General features: G+C 43.5%; 1 protein-coding gene across 1 annotated transcript; it reads left to right on the plus strand.

The window, feature by feature from the left end:
* The first annotated feature begins 663 nt into the window (after window positions 1-663).
* Window positions 664-20,232, plus strand: Cd274 (CD274 molecule). Its single transcript, XM_075973799.1, has 8 exons — window positions 664-717; window positions 5,200-5,265; window positions 6,218-6,553; window positions 12,017-12,301; window positions 14,376-14,483; window positions 16,115-16,174; window positions 17,225-19,249; window positions 19,499-20,232. Exons 2-7 carry the CDS (start codon window positions 5,214-5,216, stop codon window positions 17,245-17,247), a joined length of 864 nt encoding a protein of 287 aa, XP_075829914.1. The 5' UTR covers window positions 664-717; window positions 5,200-5,213; the 3' UTR covers window positions 17,248-19,249; window positions 19,499-20,232.
* Window positions 20,233-24,243: the final 4,011 nt, after the last annotated feature.

The raw sequence follows: 24,243 nt of genomic DNA on the forward strand, positions 1-24,243 counted from the left end.
ACACTGGCCGGTGAGTCTAGTCAGCTGCAAACGCGAAGTTGGGTCAAAGAGACCCTCTCTCAAAGAGCAAGGTGGGGAGATGTAGAGGAAGACAACCTAAGGTGGATCTCTGAGTCACAGGCACCCTCCCCTCCTCCTATCCCTACCTTTCCCTTTCGCCGCCACTCAAATAACAGCTCACAGTTGTTGATTCAGAACCGGTTCTTTTAGGAAACCCGATTTACAAGAAAGCGAAGGCAAGTTTCACTTTCGGTTTTAGTTTCGTTTTTCAAAAAATAGTTTTCTGTTTGTTTGTTTGTTTGTTTTCTTTCTCACGACAGGGTCTCACTTTTGTAGCCCTGGCTGTCCTGGAGCTCGCTGCGTAGACCAAGCCCACCTCCAGTTTATAGAGATCACCTGCCTCTGTCTCCGGAGTACTGGGATTTAAGGCGTGCGTCACCACGCCGGACCCTAGTTCGTTTTTCTATAACTTCAGTATCTTATCCCAAAGTTGACCCTGAAGCCCTTCAGCAGGAATTCCAAAGGGACAGGTTTTTCGCGTGCGGCTGGGAATTTCGGTTTCAGGGCGGAGGTGCTCAGGGTTCCCGCCCCGCTCTGAGTAGGCGGGAACCCAGAGTGGGCGGGGCCTGCGCTATAAGGTCCGGGGGTGACTAGCTAGCGTCTGGCCACACAAGTCACACAGCACCTGCAGGTCGCCGCCTGTTTCCCCGCCTACAGGTAGGGAGCGTCTTCACGCCGAGTCCCGAGACCGCGGCTTGCAGGGCACTTTAGAGCCAGACTCCTAGACCCTTTGCGGATGGAGAGAGAAGAAGGCAACAGGGAAACAGGATGGGTTAATAGGCAGCAGAGCCCTGCACGGCTAAGACCTCAGAATCTGTCTGGTGATAAGGCACCGTTAGCGTTACTGTGTGTGTTTATGAATCCGGTCTTGGGGTAGGTAGCTGGGTCAGAGAGTTGTCCTAGCGCGGCTTTAATGGTTCATTAGGAATGACTAGGTAAGTCATCCCACTTGAAGCATCTCCTGAGGTTCCCTTCCTCTGCCAAGATCCAGGACGCTGGAGCCTAAGACTTTTACTCTATCTGCCCAGAGGACCTAAAGGAGTCTTGGAAGAGGAGCAGAAGAACTTAACATAAAAATGACCAGACATTTCTTAGACACATTGACCTTGGCTATATCAAGGTTTAGCTTGGGGTTATCGTAAGTACGGTGTTCTATCTTATTTTTAATCTGAACAAATGATTGTGGATGCTTTCCTATGAATTAAATAGCCAGATTTTTATTGCTGTATTCCATTGAGCTGGATAACTAAGGGCACCACTCTCCCACTGATAGATGCCCAGGTTATTAATAGCAGGTTGCTAGCTCAGTCATTCACTGGTCATCACTATGTGCGGTTGCCTGGAACATAGCTGGGCATTTTCTTTAGATAAACTCTTAAAGCTACCTAGTTATGTCTGGCTATCTGAAAGACCTTTATATGGAAAAAATAAACAAGATGCGTTCCAGAAAGCATATGCAGCTGACAATGGCAGTGACTGGCAGTATTTAGGAAGAACTTTATACTCTGAAAATATTAGCCTTTTCCAGCTGAACAGCACAGACAGGAGGTCGTGGCAGCAGTTACAGTCCTGGAGGTGGGAGTGAGAGGGAAAGAGTTCAGGCTTTAGGATCATTTGATAGAGTTAGAAACGTGGGTAAATCTTCACTCTTAGTTGTGAGAAAGGAAGCTTGCGGCTGCTCCCCTCCCGCCTTCTGTGGGAGACAGAGAAGCTGTGCTCCAGGGTGCTCTTCTGGACTTCCCGGGGACAAACTTATTTCCCCATCTTGAATGAGCTGTCATTTCTTCCACTGTTCATACTCTGGTGCCCTGTCTCTGCTCTCGCCTGGGAACTCATCAAACAGTACAGTTTCTTGCCCGAGGAAGAAGAAGATCCTGTCCTCTTAGACCAACTAAGAGGTGCTGGCTCAGAGGTTAAGACCTCGCTTATTTACTTGGTCCCTGGGCTTCCTCTTTTCCCCTCCCTCTACCAACAGCTGGCAGCTGCGCTCTAAGAGCCAGGGAAGGGAGGGTATGGTACTGAATTAGGTGACTATCAGACCTAGCTCAGCGTCCTTTGGAATGTCATCCTGTCTCATCTCCTTGGGCAGATGACTGTAGAGAAAGATTTTAAATATGTGCCCAGTGTTAACAAGAGGATAACGAATCATTCTATTTTGCTCTTCTGATAAATGCCCCCCCCCCTTTTTAAAGACAGTGTCTCACTATGTAGCTCAGGCTGACCTCAAACTCAAGATCCTCCTGCCTTAGCCTCTCAGCTGCTGTTACATCCTGCCCTTTTCTAACCTCAAGGGTTTATAATAGTCAATAAGAAGCCTATAACCTTAAGAGACAAAATAATTGATCAAATAATTATCATGAAGTAAACATTTCTTCAAAAAAAATTCAAGCTGCATTTTTCAAGAATTGAATTAGGAAAAAAGTAAAAAAAAAATAATGTCAGCACAGTGGGAAGATGCAATGGGACCAATTTTCAGAATGTGTCATGAATTGGGAAAGTGCTTTCTCCTTTGACCAGCAATTCCCGTTAGGGAAATCTATCTTCCAGGCCTAATCTTGGACCTGGCACACAATAGGTACTCACCAAACATTGGCTAAATACATAAATACTTATGATTTTGAAAAAAAGGACCAAAAAAAACCCTCAACACCTAGCAATAAAGGAGTTAAATATTAAGGCCCATTAGATACAAGACTTACAGAAATTATGTCACAATCTTACACTTTTTTTTTTACAATTTTACACTTTCAAATGGCTAGTAAATGTATAGAAGAACTGGGACTAGAGAGATGGCTCGGGGCTTTCAAGCACTTACTGCTCTTCTTGGGGGACCCACAGCCCTCTGTAACTCCCACTCCAGGGAATCTGATGCCCTCTTTTGGTCTCTGTGGGCACCGGGCACACATGTGGTACCCATACACACAAGCAGGCAAAACATCCCTACACATGACATGAATAAATCTTAGACATGTAGAGAAGAGCTGTCTCATTGTAGGGGAAAGGCGGAAAGGAAACTACCTACAGACACGCTCAGAGTGGCCACAGTTTCTCCATCTTTCACCAGTGGCTCTGTGGGCCAGCTCTGTGTCTGCTGTCAGGCGCTGTCCTATGTCTTGGGAGAGGTCTTGGCAGCCTTCGGGCCTCTATATCATCACATCAGAAGCGGCTCGCCTCCTTCCCAAGCAAACTTTGGCAACCAAATCTGTTAGCCAATATTACCGAATGCTCCCTGAAGGGAGTGTATGTGATGGACGCACAGTTGTTTCTATAACAACGGCAGAGCATTAAAATAAACTGATGTGGTCACTTCGCCTCAGTGAAGATGTCTAGACTCCATTTCCAGGGTCCTTGCCATTCCATCACTTCATCCGCCAAACACTCAGGAGTTTGGTGGTGAAATCATTCATTTTATTCTAACAATGAAAGGAAAGCATCCGTTTATTCACTCATTTGAAAGTTGCGTGCACACGTGAAAGACAAAGAAACCATTCATGGTTCCATCTCTCCTTTTCTGTCTTTCTTCCTTCAAAATTACAAACGGGTGAGAACTTATCTGTGTTCCCTATAAAAGTCACGTTGCACTGCAGATAATCATGGTTAGGCAGTATCTCCAGACGGGCTTGAGGGTTTCTTTAAACCACAAGTATATTTTTGCATCATGCACTGCCCTCCAAGTTCCTTCCTACGACTTTGCAGACTCATTCCCTATGCATGTACTAAATTCTGCCCCTCATGGTCTTCGGTGTACATACAGGTTTATTGGCCTTGAAGCTACGTGGGGTGTTTCAAGTCAGCGGCTGTTGTTAGCCCTGTCATTCCTGCTAGATCTGTGTTTGTTTTCCTATGGTGGATTTCTAAGACAGGGAAAAAGAGATCATATGACATACACAGTTAAAGTTTTAACAGAGATTACCACACCGGTCTTTAAAAAGCTGTACAAAGAGTTTCACATCCTTAGCAGTGAAAGTCCAGAAATCCTGTCTACCTGTATTTCACTAACACTAACTATGAGGAAGCTATAATTTTGGAAGAGCAAAAGGTCAAAAATGTTATCATAAATTTTCAATATACTTTCTTAGAAAGAGTGTCCTTTCCTATGTCTGTATTTATTATTCTCTGAACTATGTGGGGCTCTTGTTTATTTTCCTCCCAACCCATGTATAGTTTTCTTACTGAGTCGTAGAGAGTGAATGCCCACAGCCTTAGTCTTCCACTTTCTATGGCTGTCAATAGATTGTGTGTAGACACAAAGGCCAAGGAGACGCTAGGAAGGAGGACTGACTTTCCTATGAAAGTTGGAGGCGTGAGTAACACAGAAGAGAGAAGATGTTAACGAATTGGCTGGGGTATAGTACTAACTGTCTTTGGCCACCCCTTTTGGACATCAGTTCCAAGGAAGAATGCCTTCTGTTTCTTGCTCACTGCTCCTCAGTGCCCCCAAACAGTGTCAGACTCAAGAAGAGATATTCAGTGTTTCCTGAGTGAATTAGAAAAATGTCAGCAGAATAGAGACCAGGATCTAGACAGCTACATCAGAGAGTGGTCCGGAGGCATCCAGACCTTTTTAAATGGGCCAAATCAAATTCTCCTCCCTTCCCACTCCTGATATTGGTATACTTTCTCTCTTTATTGGGAAGAAGTATTATAATTTGGAGTAGGTAAGAGGCAGAGGGGAGATTTAAAGATTTTAAGATTTCAAATTCAATTTAAGCATTGAAAAGTGAAAGTGAAAATCAGATTTTTCTTTGCTCTGAAGCTTTGCCTAAGGCAGGCTTTACAGATAATTCTCAATGTTGAAAAGCGTGGTGCAGCGGGAGGAGTTGGGGAGGTATTTTTCCCTTGGCTTATTTTGAATGTACATGATCGACTTGGAGGGCTTATAACTCAATGTGAAGATGTTCGCCTCACCAGACCAATTTCTCCTCACTTGGTTCCGTAGAGCCTTGAGTTAGGAAAGGAAAGTCCCAACCTTTCAGCTTCGCAGCTGTCTCCACACTCACAGAGTGTACTTGGTTCCCCCTGGCTTATCTGTGCGTCCCATCCTGGCTCCTGGAGGTTATTTCTATATGAGCAGAACAGGTCTTCTACTGTTTGGCTATTTGAGTTAAGCAGCACTCCTTCTGTGTTTCCCGTTTCTAGATAATTCCAGAAGCATGAGGATATTTACCGTCGCTACATTCACAGTCTGCTGTCACTTGCTAAGAGGTAAGTCTCCAAATCTTTTCAGTGGGTTCTGTTATTTTCGGTATTGTAACCTTGAGTTAAACATTTAAGTACTTTGTGTGTGTATGCATATGAAGTGTGTGTGGTGGGGGGGGGGGCGAATGCACACATGCATTTGCTAGGCACACATGTAGAGGTCAAAGGGCAACCTTGAGTGCTGGGCCTCATCTTCTACCTTGTTTGAGACAAGTTCTCTTATTTGTTGTTCATTGCCGAGGACTGCAGGCAGCTGACCCCAAACCTCCTGGGGGTTCTTCTGTCTCTACCTCCCACCCCACTATAGGAGAACCGAAATTAAGATTGCAGGTACATTCTGTTGTAGCTGGCTTTTAACATAGGTTTTGGGATGAACTCGGGTCCTCATGTTGCATAGCAAGTAGCTTACTTGCTGGGCGATCACTCAAGTCCCCAAAATAATTTAAGGGAGTGTATCTTGCTTATTAAAAGCACACTCTAGTTTTTCTTCTTCGTAAATACGTTACTTGTATCATTGTAAAAGATGAAGGAAAATGCAGGAGCTGTAGGTAGAATTTAGTAGTGGAACTCTTGCCCAGCGTGATCAAACTCTGAATTCCATATCCCAGCACTGGAAACAAAAAAAGCAAACATAAAAAATGTAAAAAACATTACAAAGACCTGCAGGGGGCGGTGAATATAAAAATAGAGTTACTACCAAACAGAAAGATTGTCTGTTTCCTAAAGATCCCTGGGAAATGGCCCACTGGTAAGATATTTGTATTTATAGATTTCTTATAAACAAGGCTGGGAATATACTATCTAAGTTGCTTGTGCTCTTCCCAGTGAAGCTATTTTAAAGAAGAATTTTAGTGTTCATGCAATTCAACAAATAAAATGATTGTAACCTTTTACCCATTTTCCAAATGTGTTTGGAGGACTTTTCTGTCTTCTGAGGGCCGGTCCACTTTCTTTTCAGCCTTCACCATCACGGCTCCCAAGGACCTGTATGTGGTAGAATATGGCAGCAACGTCACGATTGAATGCAGATTCCCGGTAGAACACCAGCTGGACCTGCCCTCCTTAGTTGTCTACTGGGAGAAGGATGACCAACAAGTTATCCAGTTCGTCGATGGAAAGACAGACCGGCAAGACAGTAGCTTCAGGGAGAGAGCCTCGCTGCCAAAGGAACAGATTTTAAAGGGAAACGCTGGGCTTCACATCACGGACGTGAAGCTGCGGGACGCCGGGGTTTACTGTTGCATGATCAGCTATGGCGGCGCGGATTACAAGAGGATCACACTGAAAGTCCACGGTAAGAGTTCCTCCCGATAAGGAAGTCTTGACCTACATTTAAGACATCTCCGTAATGCGGAGAGCTTTGCATTGTTGGAAGGTCCACACCTGCTTTTCACAGAACAATAGCAGCCTGTTCGTCCATTCATTGGTTGACTAATTCGTTCATGCTCTCCGCCAATGAATACTCCCAGCGTCTCGCGTTTGACAGTCACTTGAGATCCAGTACCAGATAATGCACAGCCATGCTCTGCAGCACTGTGAGCTTTCAAAGGCTAAGTGCCAGGTGTTTGCTTTTTATTATTGTAAATGCATTATATCCACTTATAAATAATTTGGATATCATGGAAAGGAATAGAATCATAAAAATGTCCTTCCTCCCTTCAGTACCATCATCCATGGCGTGCATATGCTATTTGTGTATCCCTCCAGAACCTTTTTATTGGATTGGTTTTTTTAAAAAAAAAAAATTCTATCAGGCTTAGCACATTTTCCTTCCCTTGAGTATCTCCATACAAAATCCAATATATATGTATGTATGTAAATGCATACATACATGCATACACACACATATGTAGCCTGCTGTAAGATTCACATTCAAAAAGACAAGGTTAATCTATGAAGGATGAAAACTGATGATGTTAAGTATAGAAGAAGCCATTCTTCCACAGAGAAGCCACGCTCATCTCCAGGGCCTGTGTCAGGGTCACTTGGGAGTACACCGAGGAGGCACTAGTGGTATAAGTTCCTGGAAAAGGACTCCCAGAAAATATCAGCAGGTCACTTGAGTTTAAAGCTCTGGATTGGAACTAGCTAAGGGAAGGAAATTACCTTACTAACCACCCCTGCTTTCGCTGTTGGGTTTCATAGAACTGAGAGTTGCACCCCTCCCAAGCGTTCACACAGGCGATCCAAATGCCTGCCAGGACAGAATTTCCCCAAGGCTCCTTGCTTCATATGCTTCCCAAAGTGGCGTCCTTTCAGTTTGGAACCCCCTTCCGTGGTCTGCCAAAACTTCTCCCTGATTGACAGTGGGCTGAACTCTCTCTTCCCCAGGCGTATGCTTGAGATGATCTGCCTGCCTCTTTTGGTTTTCATAATAAGCTGTTAAATATTTGACCAGAATTAGATAATCTCCTGTAATCCTTTTATTCCTAAACTAGTGTGAAGGTCAGTATTATGAAAAAAAAATACTTCTTCAAAGGCATCAAGATAACTATTTCCTAAAACGTTACGTAGAAGTAAGGATAATGTGTCCAACTGATAGTATATGAATGGGTCTCCGATGCTGGATCTTTTGAAGCTACCATTGTTATAAAAATATCACTTGTCTTTATTTTCATTGTCTATTGTGACATCCATGAATGAAGGGATGTGGTTGTTCATATCTTGAGCGCGTGTTAGCTCATCAGCAAATATGAGGTGTTTATTTTGTTCCAAGACATTTAAAGGCATTATGAAGCCTGAAGGTCATGATCAGTCAAGGTTGCTGAATCTGAGGTAAGGGGAAAGACCAATCCTAGCAGTCAGGAAGAAGGAAGCATAGAGTTTAAGTCTCTGTGTCCAGACGTCTCCTGTGACTTGTTGGGAGTAGCTGACTTTGTGGCGAGGATGACTGTCTTCTAGATTATCCGCTCCACAATATCTCTGATGCAAAAGGCAACCTTCTGGCTGATGACTTCTCCGTGGAGGGAGATTTGGTGGGACAAAGCCAATGACCAAGCAGACTTGAAGGTCTGCTTGTGTGAACGTTTAATTTTCTCTTAGACATCGCTACCTTGGCGTTCTACTCCCATCTCATCTTGTCATTTGCAGCCAGTGGTTTGGGAGCTTAGATGAGCTAGACCAAGGGTTTGAACCTGAGCTTTGTGGCTTTGGTGAGTGTCTGGGCTCAAATCCAGCTATTTGAGAGGCTGAGACAGGAGAATCACAAAGCAGGGCAAAATAGGGCCTTGTCTGGGATATATATATATATATATATATATATATATATATATATATATATATATATGTGTGTGTGTGTGTGTGTGTGTGTGTGTGTGTGTGTGTGTGTGTGTGTGTGTATGGGATATATATCCCTTGTCTGGGATACACAGACACACACACACACACATATCATGTTCAAGGTCAGCCTGAGCAACTTTAGCAAGACCCTTTCTCAAACAAACAAACAAACAAACAAAAAGATTAAGAATAGGAACAGGACTGAGGACACAGGACATAGCTCAGCAGTAGAATACTTGCCCAGTGTGTGTGGAACCCTGGGTTCCATCTCTAGCACCTTGGTGGCTGGCACATAGGAGTTTTGCATGCAGAGGAAGTAGAACTCCTGAGTCATCTCCCATGCAAATGATTTCACAGTAATGCTGCTGCCTCTTTTCTCTTCCCATTACTGCAAGTGTGTGGCAGTAAAGCTCCCTGGGAGGGTGGGCACACACCCTGGGATTTTAAAGGTGAAGCATTTCAAAACTGAAACGTGAAAGGCTGTAGTTTTGTATTAACTCAGTTGCCATGATCTCCTCGGGTGCTATTATACTTTCGAAAGGTTACAGAAGACCCCCAGGTATCCGGCTTTCAATTGAAATCTTTAGCTTTAATCACTGAAATTAATATCGCAAAAAAATGAAATGTTCATTTAATGTTTCTGGGACCTCAAATGATATTGAGCAGCTGTAGGAAATATTTTAATCATATGGATAGATGATTGAGGCCCACCAGATCTTCAAGTCCTGTTTAAATCTTTTCTATGTCATCTATCTCCATCTAGTATGTCTCAGAATCTCATATTTATTCTCTCTTTCCTTCATCTGGATCACAAACCAGAGGGGCAGGGGTTGGGTCTGTTTTATTCATTGTTGGGCCTCTATGCCTTGGTTTATGATGACATTCCTGTGCAACAAGAAAAGAGAAGAATATTTGTTGAAGGAAGGAATGGTTGTTTCAAAAACCATTAGCTTAAGATGTTTGTTCTCTGAACTGACTTGAATATGGGAAAACTGACTGCCAAGACTGTTTGCCAAGAGCTGTAAGAACTTTCTGAAGACCCCCTGAAGAAGTGGTAAAAAGGGGAGGAACACTGTATTCCTGGTCCTCCTCGTCTGGCTGGTGGTAGCAGGAGCAGTTGCACAATGCTTAGGCAACTCCTAGTACATGTTAGGCCATGAGCCTGGGCTTTTTGCTCATATGAATTCATCTAATCTTTAACATGACGCTGCAGAGGAGAGCCTTGATCATGGCCATTCTGGGTTTTTTCCTTCTTACTATCTTTCAAATCTGAATGTGTCTTTCAATGGATGGCATCTTAGATTCAATGATATTTAGCCAAAGAAGTAATGCATCTAAAATGATAAAGCCAAATCCTAAACCTAACTAGCTCGTTTCTGAAATCTGTGCCCTTACTAACTGTTCTTTGCTGCCTAGCTTTGGGCCGCTGGAGTGTGCATCAAGCTGAACAATGACTTTAAACTAAACTGAACTTTACTTGGTCTTGATCAGCCAACTAGGTAGCAGAGTATTATAGATCTGAGCCAGAGTTTTCAAAACAAACAAAACAAAACTTGCTTGTCTAGCCTTTCTGTAAAGTGCCACAAACTTGTATGTGATTATAAAATATAAATTTGGCACCAATACATAGTTTATATCATAAGAAATTGTCATTTTAAAGATCAAAAGAAGATAACTGTCATTGATTTCATATAGTTGGCTCCACCTAACACATGATCTATTCTTGAAATGGACAAAAATAGACAAAATCCCAAAGGAGAAATAATTGGAATAAACAATATGTGTAATGTCTTGCCAATCGTGACAACATCAGTGTATATTATGATGAAATTCACCATTAACAAATGGAGATGGTCTCAATAATCTTGAAGCTTATTTTAGCCAATGTTTTATTGTATCCTACTCAGTATTTGTTTTTAACTTTAGAAAGTGGATGATGAAGTCACTTCTGACATTTTGTTTTGCTTTGTGTGGAATTGTTAACATTATCTTCAAGCCTCTGTTTCTATAAGGAGACTTTTGAACGAGCTCATTAAAAAAAATAGGTTAATTCAGTTAAAAGTAGACACGGGGAATGGGTCTGTAGTTCAGCTGGTAGAGTGTTTGCCTGCCAGTCATGAAGTTCTAGTTTAAAACCCGATGTGGTGGCACACGCTTGCCTGTAATTCCTGCACTCAGGAGGTATAGAGTTCTCTTTCGCTACACAGCAAGTTCAAGAGGCTAGCCTGATCTACGTGAAACTCTCAGCCCGGCGGTGGTGGCGCATGCCTTTAATCCTAGCAGAGGCAGGTGAATCTGTAAGTTCAAGGCCAGCCTGGTCTACCAGAGCTAGTTTCAGGACAGCTAGGGCTGTTACACAGAGAAACCCTGTCTCGAAAAACAAAAACAAAAAAATGAAAGAAACTCTTTCTCAAAACCAAACAAACAAAAAAAGGAGAATTTAAAAAATCCACAGTAACCCTCTTTGTTCCTGTGGCCGACAGTGACGTACAGTGACTGCCATCAAGGGTTATGAGGCATACATAATTTAACAGGCACTATAGCAAACACATAAGTAGGAGTTCTTACATTTTAATGTTGCGTCTTTGTGCATGTGCCCCTCTTAGACACGAAAGCTGTGGGGGTTGAATCAGTGTGGACGAGTCAACTCTTCGGTTCACCATGTTCTCCTTCAACTAAGGCCCAGGAAAAGTGAGAAAAGAAAGCAACTATTTCACTCCAAATGTTTTATCATTGACAGTGATTTCAAATGTAAACCTTTAATTCCAAGAAAAACTAAATCTTGTGCAATGTGGGATAGACTCTATTGTGGTGACATTATTTCACCAAGTGCCTATTTAATAAGGTATAATCAGTAGTTTTATTTTTAATTGTTCTTAAATATGACAAATACAAGACTAACGGCTCAAGTGTCCATAAAAGCCCTTTTTGTGTTTTGAAATCATAATTATACCTATTTTATTGGTGGTCATTTTCTTGATTCAAGGGCAACAAAACATCATGTCATTATTTCAGTTTGCTTTATACTAGCTGCTCTGTGTCAGATTTCTGTGAAAATATGTTGCAACACTCTTATTATGTCTTTGGCTGGGAGTAGGTAATAAAGTCTCTCTCCTAGGCTCTAATAAATGGCTCACTAAAACACTGAGGGCAGAACAATGATTATTGATTTAATAGATATAATTTATATTTAGATAGAAAGACCTTTGGTTTCAAGATGATAATTTACTTTATTTATTTGAGACATTTAGTTTGAGACCAATAAGCTCGCCAGTGTGATTTATTCCTGCAATGTGATTGTTCCTTAAGCCCAAACGTGGCCCAGATTTGAACAGAAAACCTGAGGCAGACTAGCACACACTCCCTGAGCTGAGCTGGAGACATAGTTCCCCAAGAACTGGCCCAAGTTGACAGTATTTGTAAGCAGACAGCACCTGCGATGGGAGAGAGCCTTGACCTCTTTTTGCTTATGACCTAGCCCCGTACCACAAAATCAACCACAGAATTTTCATGGATCCAGTCACGTCCGAGTACGAACTAACATGTCAGGCTGAGGGCTACCCAAAAGCTGAAGTCATCTGGACCAACAGTGACAACCAATCCCTGAGTGGCAAGACCACTGTCACCACTTCCCAGACAGAAGAGAAGCTTTTCAATATGACCAGCACTCTGAGGATCAACGCAACGGCTAACGATGTTTTCTACTGCACGTTTTGGAGATTTCAGTCAGGGGAAAACTACACAGCTGAGTTGATCATCCCAGGTAAACTGCCTAATTCTGTCCCTTGTCTCCTCGCATGACAGCTGTCTGTCATAATCACCCAGTGCCAGCTGACTGAGTACATGGATAAACAGCACTTATGTCTATTAAATGTATGATATTTCCTCATTTTCTTGCAAGCTAGCTATAGTGCTACTTAAAAGAATATTCAGCAAGTGTTTATTGAGTATTCGCTCATGACAAACTGTATGTTAGGCATCAAGTGTTCACAGATGAATAGGACAAAAGTCACCGTGCTCCAGGAGAACAGGGGACAGCTACAATGTAGGAAACACTGTCGCAGCTGGGGCACCGTGGGGGCATGAGATAAGGACTCAACTTATGCTTCAGGAATCAAAACATTATCATACTGGAGCTGCTCTCTTCTCTCCAGGGCTTCTGTAGCAGGAAACAAATGCTTTGTCCGTTCGTCTTCGTCTCAGTATGAAGGGTCCTTTCCCCCTCTGTTGCTCTGATGTTTCAACTCCAGGAAGTCTGCCTCGTGCATAGAACATGAGCCTGATATCTTTTGGCAACCTACTAGATTTCTGTGTAGTTCACGTGCTCTGTAAGGGTTGTAAGGCTCTGTAAGGCTATCGTAGAGATAAAATGAGCTGTAGATAAGTTCAGCTGTTTTTTTAAGCTTGTTACCTTACAGATATAGACGGGATGGGGGACAGCCAGATGAGAGGCTCAGAGCGTTAGGAGAACTTAAATCCAGGGAATTCTGAGGAGAGTTGCTTCTGCTTCATCTCCTCTCCAATGTCCACCAGCAGTAGTGCTCTAGAAAGTTTAGAAAAAAATTAATAAAATTACACAGAAAAGTCAACTAATATGAAAATTCAGCCCAGGGTGGACTTGGAACCAGAAAGAGCAAACACGTCTAGAAAACCAGGAAGACGGCCTAACTGAATTGGGCGCTCTCGTAAAAGCTGTCTTACTGGGTTCCTGCCATTCAATGCTGTTTTATGAGGCTGGAGATGTAGCTCAGTTGGGAAAGTACTTGCCTGGCGTCCACAAAGAGCTGACACCCAATACCAGAGAAGCCTGGTGATGTAGGGCTCACCTGTAATCCAAACACTTGGGTGGCGGAGGCAAGAGGCTCAGAAGTTCAAGGTCATCTTCAACTACTTAGCAAGTTCAAAGCCAGCATGGATTACAAGAGACTTTACTTCAGAAACAAAACAAGCGAACATCATCACAATAAAACAACAAACGCTGTTTGATGGCAATTTATTTGTGGGGCATCCTGGAGTAACTTACTTAGCCCCTCTGTCTATTTGCCTGTAACTTGGGTTTGTTTGGTTTTATAAGAACCAGTTGGTAGGTTTAACATCTGTTACTTTGAAATGCAAATACAACATTTGTGAACAGGCTTTATAAACCGTGTAGTTAAGTATTGTGGATCTCAGTTGATTCATAGTGGGGACAAACAGGAACTGATTTACAACAAGAGATGGGAGTTGGCAATCCCAAAGCATCCTTGTGCCCCGGGACCTACCTTTCCCAAAACTTCAGACAGAGACCCTGGCATGAGAAGCCAATGACTAGAATGTCAAGAGAGTTTCAAACATGAAGGAATAAAAAACACACATTGGTCCGTGATCACCACCACAGGTGTGGTAGGCAGAAGCTGCTTAACAGTGCCCAGTGGTCTTCCATGTTCTAGAGTGGGCCTTCCATGCCATCTTGGCTGTTAGTGTCTATATTACAGAGTGTACAAGGAACTTACTTCACCAAGGTCCCCATTTAATATTGCAGTCACTTTCTGTGGCACTATGCTAAACATTGTCACAGATAGCCACACAAGACATCCCTAGCATTTCTGTTTGATAGGCTGAAACCTTTGGAGGTTTCAAAGTCAATCCGCAGTGGTAGAATTCAATCTTGGAGGTTTCAAAGCCATTTGCGGGAGTAGCGTTCAGTCTGTGGCACACGTGCAAGCTTTGACTGGCCATTGACTTTTAGTAATTAAGATTACCCTAAAGCCAAACTAGATTTCAGGAATGACCATTCTCCTGGCTATTTCCAAGCAAAACCTTATCTTTAGTCGGCATCTTTCAATTCTCTTTTTCAGAACCACCTGCAGAATTTCACCCAAATAAGAGGACTCACTGGGTACTTCTGGGATCGCTTCTACTGTTGATTGTTGTAGTCCTAGTCTTCTTCTGCCCAAGAAAACAAGGTATTTCCTTCACCACTGTGGTTTCTGTGCTGCCTGGGGAAAGTCCGCGAAGGTCTTCTTACCGCGATATTGAGTAGGCAGTGTCAGAGACAGCACCTACCCTAACTTGATAAGGGCAGCCCCGTACTACAGGGAGCTGCCTGACCCAACAGGCTGGCTGAGCCTTCCTGGGAAATACTTGACCTTGAAGGTTGTGCCTTTCACTTTCAGTTAGACAAAGTAAGTTTGAGCTGTGACTCTTCCTTCAGCCCTGCTCACGTAGCTGTTCCGCTGCATCTCCTACCTGGGAGTGTCCTGTTGGACCATGTTGTATTTTGGAGGAGTGTGAGTTAGACAGGGTTTAGGGAAGCTAAAAGACTTAGATTTTTTTTTTTTTGGTTTTTCGAGACAGGGTTTCTCTGTAGCTTTGGTGCCTGTCCCGGAACTAGCTCTTGTAGACCAGGCTGACCTTGAACTCCCAGAGATCCGCCTGCCTCTGCCTCCCGAGTGCTGGGATTAAAGATGTGCTTTTGAGGCAGCACTGCAGCGTCTGCCGTTTAGTGGTTCACAGTAGAGCCAGGCGGCGCCACTGTGTGCAGTGCAGGGGTGTTGGGCGGGTAGCGGTGGAGGCTGAAGAAGACAGTTGTAAGGCTCCTTCTTAACAAGTAAATAACCACAGACTTTGAAAGACCATTGTGCCCATTGGTCTCAATTGAATTCAAGTTGAATTCCTTGCAACATCCTATCGAGCTGGGTTCTGGGTACCCTAAGTAGGGAAACATTTCTGTCTAAAACTGCTATCTTTACCACAAAGCATTTTTTTTGCAAACTTTCTGGAATCAATATGACATAGTGGTTTAAATAATTTTCATATATTGATTTCAGCTTTTACCCATAAGAATGATTTAAATCTAGGAAAATGAGTGCATCCAAATAATGTCATCCCCTTGTAAGATGACTTAGAGAACCTTTTCCGCAGTGCCTTGAAGTGTATACCCAGAGAGCCAGTGATGTATGGACTTGCCTGAAGCCAAATAGGGAACTAAAATGTGGAAATGAACTTCAGTCTTCTGAGAGGAATTCCCCTTTAATCCTTCGGAGGATGAGTGTATGTGGAAAGCCATATAAATGAGGGGGTAGCAACCAGCTGTGTCCAAAGTACAGACCCTAACCAGAACCAAGAGGGTGGCCAAGATGTGACATTAGGTTTCAGTGACACATCTGGACTAGAACTAGACTTGGGCTTGCGCAAGGAAGAGATTGTTGCCGAACTGAGTCTGGAAAAGATTGATGGAGAAGGAATGTGGTAGAGTTTCAGTAGGTAATAGAGTAGTTCAGGATGTTGGCCAGCTCTGAGGATAGGACGGGAAACAAAGTAGACATCCCTAGAGAGAGAGAAAGAGGACAGAGAGGTGGGAGGAAGGGAAGAGAGGGAGGGAGAGAGAGAGAGAGAGAGAGAGAGAGAGAGAGAGAGAGAGAGGAAGTATGTGTCCTAAGTTGTTGAATAATTAGCTTTGGGGTTTTGTACCTGGAATAAGGAAGCTTGTGGACTAAAAGTCCAGTGATTAAGATTGAGTTGAAACTTGAGTCACTGTGGGTTGGGTCGTAGTTTTGTGCTGTACGGAATTAAGATCGATCTTTTTCTCATTCAGTGAAAACCCTAGATGTGGAGAAATGTGGCTTCGAAGACACAAAGTCAAAAAACCAAAACGGTAAGTGTGACAGAAGGGATGGGTAAACGGAAGGGCAGTGCAGTTTGGTCCTGCAGGGCTGCGGTTCCAGAGCTCTGTAGGCTGAGGCAGGAGGATAGTGAGTTGCAAGCCTCCTGACCCACATAGCAAACAACATAAACAGGAAGAAGAAAAGGCTATCATAACAAGAGAAATCGACTAGTCGTGACCTCCCCTCCTTCCAAAGGAGCCTGTTTGTGAGGACCGAGGACTCCTCTGCCTCACAACTCCCACAAATGAGGAAATTCTGGGATGGTCCTGCATAGTAAAACTCAGCCCAGGGCTGCAAAGAGTTGGGAGCAGGAGGGGAGGGGCGCTTTTGTCTAAGCTGCTGATACCTTGGTAGCCCTGCAATCAGAGAGAGTGCTGAGTCAGATGAATGTGTAACTAAACAAATGGTTCTGCTGGTCGGTCAGCTGTTAACTCGTTCTTGTGTGGGATATGGAGTTCATTTCATCACCCGCCCTCAAGCACTCTTATAAATACAAGAATATAAAATGAGGTGCCAAGAACACCCAGCCTCGCCATGAGCTTTCATTCCCATCCTATGGCCTCCACTTCATTCTGCTGCTAATGTCTATGTTTCTAGGAGTAGAAAATCCTCACTGCCCTAAATTTTTAAATAAGCTCTATCAAGTTTTCTAATTCACTGTACTGTGGTTAGAACCCAAGGGTACCACTGAGCCCAGGCAGGATTAAAGCTGGCTCATGAACTTGAGCAGCCCGGAGCAGGTTCCCTTGTGTGCACTACCATTTATGCTGCTGAGTTCCCTGAGGAACCAGCCTAGCTTGCTCAGCTTGAGGGTTTCTCAGTCCAGCAAGTTTTCCATTTTTAAAACCAGGGCAGTCCCGGACAAACAAGGGTGTTTAGTCATCCGTCAGCATGCAAGTGTTGCCAAATTTGTCTCTGTCTTATTGCAACCTTATCATATGATCTAGCAATATCCAACTTGTTTGTCTTGCATGTCTTCATGCATTTCCCCCGCACACTCCCTGTCCCTGTGAGATTACTTTACTATGGTCCCTCTCCAGATACACAGTTCGAGGAGACGTAAGCAGCACAGAAACCTCTGATCTTCGAGGCGGGATTGGCAGTCTGTGGTCTGTGAATGAAGGGGCCCTTGGGGTGTGGGTCCAAGGACTCGAAATGGAACCTGGGAAGACAAGAGAAGAGAGAAAAAAGGCGAGCCTGGGATAAAGGACATTTCTGCAGGAGATACCAACAAGCAAGTTACCCGTTAATCATCTTGGGAAAGTGGGCTGAGAACCCCTGGCTCAACATCTGGCCCTTGCAGAAGTGCCCTTTCCCTCCTCTCGGTGCCTGGATGGGCGGCGGAGAGTCACAAGTATGGAAGTATGAGTGTTCCTATTTATTGTGAGTTTGTGTATGCTTGTTGTGGGAGTGTGGTTGTGCCTGATGCGTTCTAAAGACATAATAGATGCTCACATACAGTCACCAAACTCTACTGCTGCTTACCATCTTGTCCACAGGCAGAAACGCATGTGCACGTGTGAGGTGCTTGGTGTCCTCTGTGACTACTGGTATAAGCGGGACACTGGAGAACACATGCTTGGTTCAACAGGGCTCTTGCTATTTGACTTGAATAATCTTTATTCTCAGTCCTTGAGGCTCTGTGGTAGTAATTGTTCCGTTGAAGTGTCAGTTTTACAAGTGTCTGATACTATATGCAACAATCTCATTTCATCTCCATAGCAACAACCCTCAGGGTAACCTCTATTATACTCACTTCATAGCTCAAGAAGCTGAGCAATTAAGTGATTTGCCTACAGAATAACAGCTATCAGATTTCTGTCCTTCAGCCACTGTCCTTTCAGGATTCAGTTTGTAGCTAAGAAATGAATTTAAAAACTGCCTAAGTAGCATTGATTTCACACAGCCTTGTGTACCATGCTGGCCCCTGAGCATAGAGATACAAGCCAGGGTACTGGTTGGATATGTGTATGCATATGCTTAAGTTCAATACTCAAAGCAATGTTCATTAACAAGGAGTCTATATTTAAAAGACTCTGGAAGTAACTCTTGAGTTCCTTGTCTAGCATTGGATTTACGTCTTATTTGTTACCTTCTTCATACAATCTCACATCCTCTTTGTAATATCTAGCATTGCTTAAAAGTTCTTTTTTATTTTTCTATCTAAATGATATTGAGGGTTGGGGAGATAGCTCAGCTGTAAAACACTTTCCTCATGAGGTATAAAACCCTAAGTTTGTTCCCCAAAACCCACATACAAAACCAGCTGGGTATATCTGCATGCGTTTGATCCCAGCACCAGGGAGGCAGAAACAGGCAGGTCCCTAACTCTCATTGGCTAGCCAATCTAGCCTGCTTGGTAAGTGCCAGGCTTATGAGAGCTGATACCTCAAAAGATGATGTAGACAGTGCCTGAGAAATGATGCCTGCATACACACATACACCACACACACATGCACACACATGTACACACACGCACACACACATGCGCACACACACACACACACACATGCACATGAACACACATGCAATCCAAATACATGTCAATAGGGTGCTGACTCAGAATGGTCCCAAAGACAAAATAAAACTCTATTCCATCGCCCTAGCCTTGCTAGCCCCTTCCCAGAAGCAACTGGTGTTGCTTTTTGCACATATATTTTCCCAAAGGTAATTAATAAGTAGAAATATATGTTAAAGTACCTATATTTTTTTAATTCCTAAATAGTAGCTCACTGTGTATTTGCATGTTTACCCTTTTTATTTAATGTACTGATCCTTATGCTGCTGCTGGAACCTATTTAAAGATCCAAGAAGGGAACTGCCTCCTTTCTAGGGTTTTCCTTCCCATCCCTACAGGTGTCTCTCATAGTGCCTAGGCCAGGCACTGTGTCTGTTGTCCCTACCTGTAAAATACCATTTGTAGAGCACTTACTCGCTGACTGAGTTTGTGTTTGGTTTATTTTGTGTCTGCTCAAAGGGAGACCATGAGTCCCCAGGGTGCACTGAGTCAACCCAACACCGAGGAGTCGGTAGCCTTCTCCTTCACTCAGCACACCGAGGAGTCGGTGGCCTTCTCCTTCACTCAGCACACCGAGGAGCCGGTGGCCTTCTCTGTCACTCAGCACACCGAGGAGTCGGTGGCCTTCTCTGTCACTCAGCACACCGAGGAGTGGGTGGCCTTCTCTGTCACTCAGCACACCGAGGAGTGGGTGGCCTTCTCTGTCACTCAGCACACCGAGGAGTGGGTGGCCTTCTCTGTCACTCAGCACACCGAGGAGTCGGTGGCCTTCTCTGTCACTCAGCACACCGAGGAGTCGGTGGCCTGCTCTGTCACTCAGCGAGACGCAGATCTGGCGCAGTGCGGGCACTGCTGTTTTTCCTCTGCTTCTTTTCTCAAACACAGATGCTCTGCTTGCTTATCACAGGTTCTCCCTGGAAATCCCAGCTTTGCTCCTCCTGCTGGTTGCCCTGGACCTGCCCTTGTACCAGGAAAAGCCCCTTAGCTCTGCCTGAACCCTTGAAGGTCACTGCCTCTCATTGCCACAGGGGCCTCAAAGATAATGTTTTCTTGAGGGAGGAGGGGGAGAAAGAGCCCAGAGCTTTCTTTCAGCCCTCTTTGTCTGGTCCCCTGTCAGGGATGAAGAAACAGACCAGGTACGGTGGTGCATACAAGTCTCTAATCCCAGCCTTCGGGAGGAGAGGCAGGCAGATCTCTGTGAGTTGAGGCCAAGCCAGCCAGGGCAACATAGTGAAATTCTGTCTCAGAGCTAAGACTGATGAATCAGAACCCCCAAGGGAACCCTTCTGTTACCCGTTCACGAGATGATTCTCATGGCAATGTTCTGTTTGTATGAAGTTTAAGAAAATATGTAGTCGAGCGAGACTCCACTTACTCACTTTATTTGAAATCTTAACACCGTCTCCACGGCGTTGGATTGTAACGGCACTTTATACCTTTGTGTTGTGGGTCGCCCTACATGTAAATTTTATTTTGCATCTAATTGTCATTGTATTGCATTAATTTAATAAAATATTCTTATTTATTAAACATTTTTGTTTCTTAAACCATTTTCAGTTTAACCTCCAGTAGGAAGGAGTCACTTTGAATACCTGAGATCCCTGTCTTTATTCCACCCCACCACACACACAGAGCTTTTATGCGTAGATGGCATGTTATCAGTCAAAAGTCTTCCATCCAAATTGGAGATCTGGGGGTGGGGTGGGAGGATAAAGCGAATCCCCAGAACCAGGGATGTGAAGGGGCTTTGCTTGGAGAACACGCATCACACCGCGAAGCTGCACGCCCCTCGGTCTTCAGGTTCTGAAAAGGAAGCGAGAAACCTAGAACTAAGCAAAGTTCAGGACTAGGACCCAAGACTTCTCAGGAACCATAAGAAAGTCTGCAGTCTTTTTAGACAAACACTATCACACGCACCACTAGAGAAGGTGCGGCTCATTGAATGTCTTGTCTCTCTTGGCCACTTCCTCACAATTCAGCTTGAGGAAGCTTTGGATCCTTGGCTAATTTCTTGAAATCAGATGCTCTCAACACAAGGTAACTGTTCCTAATGACAGATGACAGACTCCGGATGTTTTTAGAGGAAGATCTATATCTTTATAGTAATAATGACCCACTGTCTATGTCAGTCCCTGGACAATCAACGGGTTTACCAGCAGAAGGCTCCATGACAGGATCGGATCATGTGCCAACAACATGGGGATTAATGTCTTTTCTCTGAATGGTTCCTTCCACCTCCAGTTCCTGTTTTGGCAGTCTCAGGGTCAATCTACCCCCAAGTTGAGATATACAAAGTAACATTTAGCTTCAGAAATCTCTTCCACTTCCTCTGCTAATATCTCAGTGACTCACAATTAGATTTTACTGGGAATTGTGAAGAACACTCCGCGGCCTCAAGGACTTGCAGTCTTGCTGAAGACACGATGTAAACAGTCGTTCAAAACGTTAGTGAGCATTAATTCGTGTGTTAGAATATGAGAGTTTAGTGCTGCCTGGGGCCAGCCAGAAGATAAGATGGTGAGTTCTGAACAGACGAGTGTGACTTGGATCTGGGTTGTCCCTCAGACAGTCATCAATTGGAAGCTTGGTCCCCAAGGCAGTGGTATGGCTGGGATGGAACCTTTAAAAGCTGATGACTGGTCCTGAAGAGGCCTTAATGGTTTTCTGTGGAAAGTGAGTCAGCCCCATATGGTTACAGCAGGAAGCTGACTTCTTTCTTGGATGGTTTGGATGGGATTAATTCATATCACGGCTGTTTTCAAGAGATCTCAGTTTCCTTCACGGGCTCTCTCTTTTCATCTCTTCCTCTCCGATTCCCTTTGCACACCGCTCACTGCTCTCACCTGTGTTCCTGACACACGATGCTACGCCACCACGCTTGGACTCTATCAGAGGCCTCTGTCAGGTGTGCAGCGCCAGCTTGGGCTGTGAAGCCCCTGAAAACGTTAGCCGATGAGACTTCTTTTTCTTGTCAAACAACCACTCTCAAATTTAAACACAGAGTGAATCCTAAGGCCTAGGGTTCTTTTCAGAGGACATCTGAGTCGTCATGGCCACCCTTGATGGCACGAAAAGTGACTTCTTCCAGACGGTGTAAATGGGACAAAGAACCTTGGTGCTTGCTTACACGGATGGTGGGGAGGTCAGGAGGCACTACCACCTGTGGTAGATAAGCTGCAGTTTCTGTCAGATTACACATGATCCAGAATTTCCACTTCTACAGCTTCCCACGTGTGATAGCCATTGTACCCTTATTCAGAATGACCAAACGTTTAACACGACCCAACAGCTATTAACAGGGAACGGATCAAACAGATGCGGGTACCACTCAACAACAGAATACTTTAGTAGACAGCTACGAAAAAAAAGAAGGAATCCTTTTTAAACTGATAGGGGAACAATCTCCAAGATGGATCTGTTGTTAAGAAAAATATTGAAGAAATGCTAAATTACAGTGCACTTGGGGCATTATATTAATTATATATAGAATATGCAGCCTTTGAATATTCATTTGCATGCTAGGTGCTAAATATGGACAGATAATCTGTGCTCTTAATCTATACATTATGAACTCTATGTGTCTGTCCAGAAAATACAAATTTTGCACTTTGAAAAAAGAAAAAATGTGCATTTTGCTTGTATCTGCAACAAGCACATGTTTAGAAGGAGGAACGAGAATTTGATAGAAAATGCCTTATGTCGAAAATTGGGACTATCGTAGATAAATTTAAACTATAGAGGTAAGCCTGCTATCTCTTATATCTTTTTTGAAGCTTCTTTTTCTCCTTCTCTCTCTCTCTCTCTCTCTCTCTCTCTCTCTCTCTCTCTCTCTCTCTCTCTCTTTGTTTTGTTTCTCAAGACAGGGTATCTGTGGGTATCCCTGGCTGTCCTGGAACTCTGTATTCTAGGCTGGCTTCAAACTCACAGAGATCTGCCTGTCTCTGCCTTCCAAGTGCTGGGATTTCAGCTGTACACCACCACTGTCTGGCTGCTTTTGAACGTTGTAACCATATTGTCATTTCAGATAACTAAGTTGTTACTATCTAAAAGTCTGAGATCAATTATTTACCTTCCAGGGTCTTTTTTTCCTTCACTTTGAAGAAAAACTTTCATTCACTGTTAATATATAAGGATAATATAAAAATCAACAGCTAGAGGATTTAAAAGCTTAATTCACTGTCACTTGAATTTCAGTGTGACCCTGAGCTCAACTGAATTGATTCATTTTTTTTAAATAAATGAATAGACTTTTTTGACCATATTGTAATGACTCATTTTTCTTTCATATTTTTTTCTATTTTTGACAAGTCTTCCCAGCACAGGCTCTGACCTGTGGACACCCAAGCAGATTGTTTATTAAGGGCATCTGATTATGTAGCTGTAGGGTTGGATCTGCATGATAAGGGTCATTACAGAAGAATAAGGCACCATACCTGCCCATTGTTTATGTTCCCATGGATGAAATAATTGAGAGATCTAGAGCCCAGCCAGCGTGCAGGAATGGTCCTCACTTGCGTCGGTGAAGTCTGAGAAGTGAGTTTTAACACACTCTTGCAAGTGAATTTTAGCAAAACAGAGGTGGGGTTTTTTTGATCAGTAATTTGGGGCCTTTGTTGAATCTTGAAATCCCCTAGGACAAGGCTTTCCCTCTCACTTAATATCTGGGTTTCTTCCGGGCAAATTTATCTGTCTGCTTTGAAATTAGATACCCAACTTTCAAAAGACACAAACATTTGTTATGCGGAGAGGAAGGAAAAGAGAAAGTCTCTGAGATGTTACTCATGGATAGCGACATAGACAGAGCTGAAAGTCCTTGTGAGAACTTCTGCTGCGGTGCAGGAAACTGAAGAGAAGGCCAGGACACATCCATAACAGAACAAAACAAACAAACAAGCAAGCCAGCAACAGTAGCTGTCAATCAACCAAACAAAATCCTTCTTTCCCGCCACAGCACCCAATAGAGAGCAGGCCTTTCCTGTCAGTCATCTCTTCTTTCTGAAGACAGTTTAGTAAGCATGAGCTAAGTTATGAATGTGAATGTATACGAAACCAAATAAAATGATCTCTCTCGGACACTGGAGGTGTTGATGACTTCAAAGCGATTTTAATAAACCAGGCATCTAGGGAAAAACTGGGGGAAAAAAAGGATGAACAAACAAACAAACAAAAAAAAAAAACCAAACCGAAACAAAAACCCTTTTGTACTGGTCAGGACTCTTAGTTCTGACTGTGAAAGGGAAGCACGGGTCTGTACCGAGAAACCTCCCTGTGTTTGGGAAGAACAGGAGAATGCCTTAAACACCCGAGCCACTCCCGACCTTAGGTGTGTCCTCTAGCTTCCCTGAACCTGTTTTCTTCTGCTAAATGGAGTCAGGGCTAACCACTTAATATTTAAGTGTTTCACAGGCAGCAATCATCGGGGAGTGATTTATTAAATTATTTTAAGACCCAAAAGTTCTGTAAGCTGTGAAGTACTTAAAAGGTAGCTTAAGTTCATTAAGTTTTAAATTATTTTTAAGGTTAGTTTTTTAAAGTTTTTTA

Source organism: Microtus pennsylvanicus, chromosome 5 (genome assembly GCF_037038515.1).
Source record: "Microtus pennsylvanicus isolate mMicPen1 chromosome 5, mMicPen1.hap1, whole genome shotgun sequence".
NCBI classification, from domain to species: Eukaryota; Metazoa; Chordata; class Mammalia; order Rodentia; family Cricetidae; genus Microtus; species Microtus pennsylvanicus.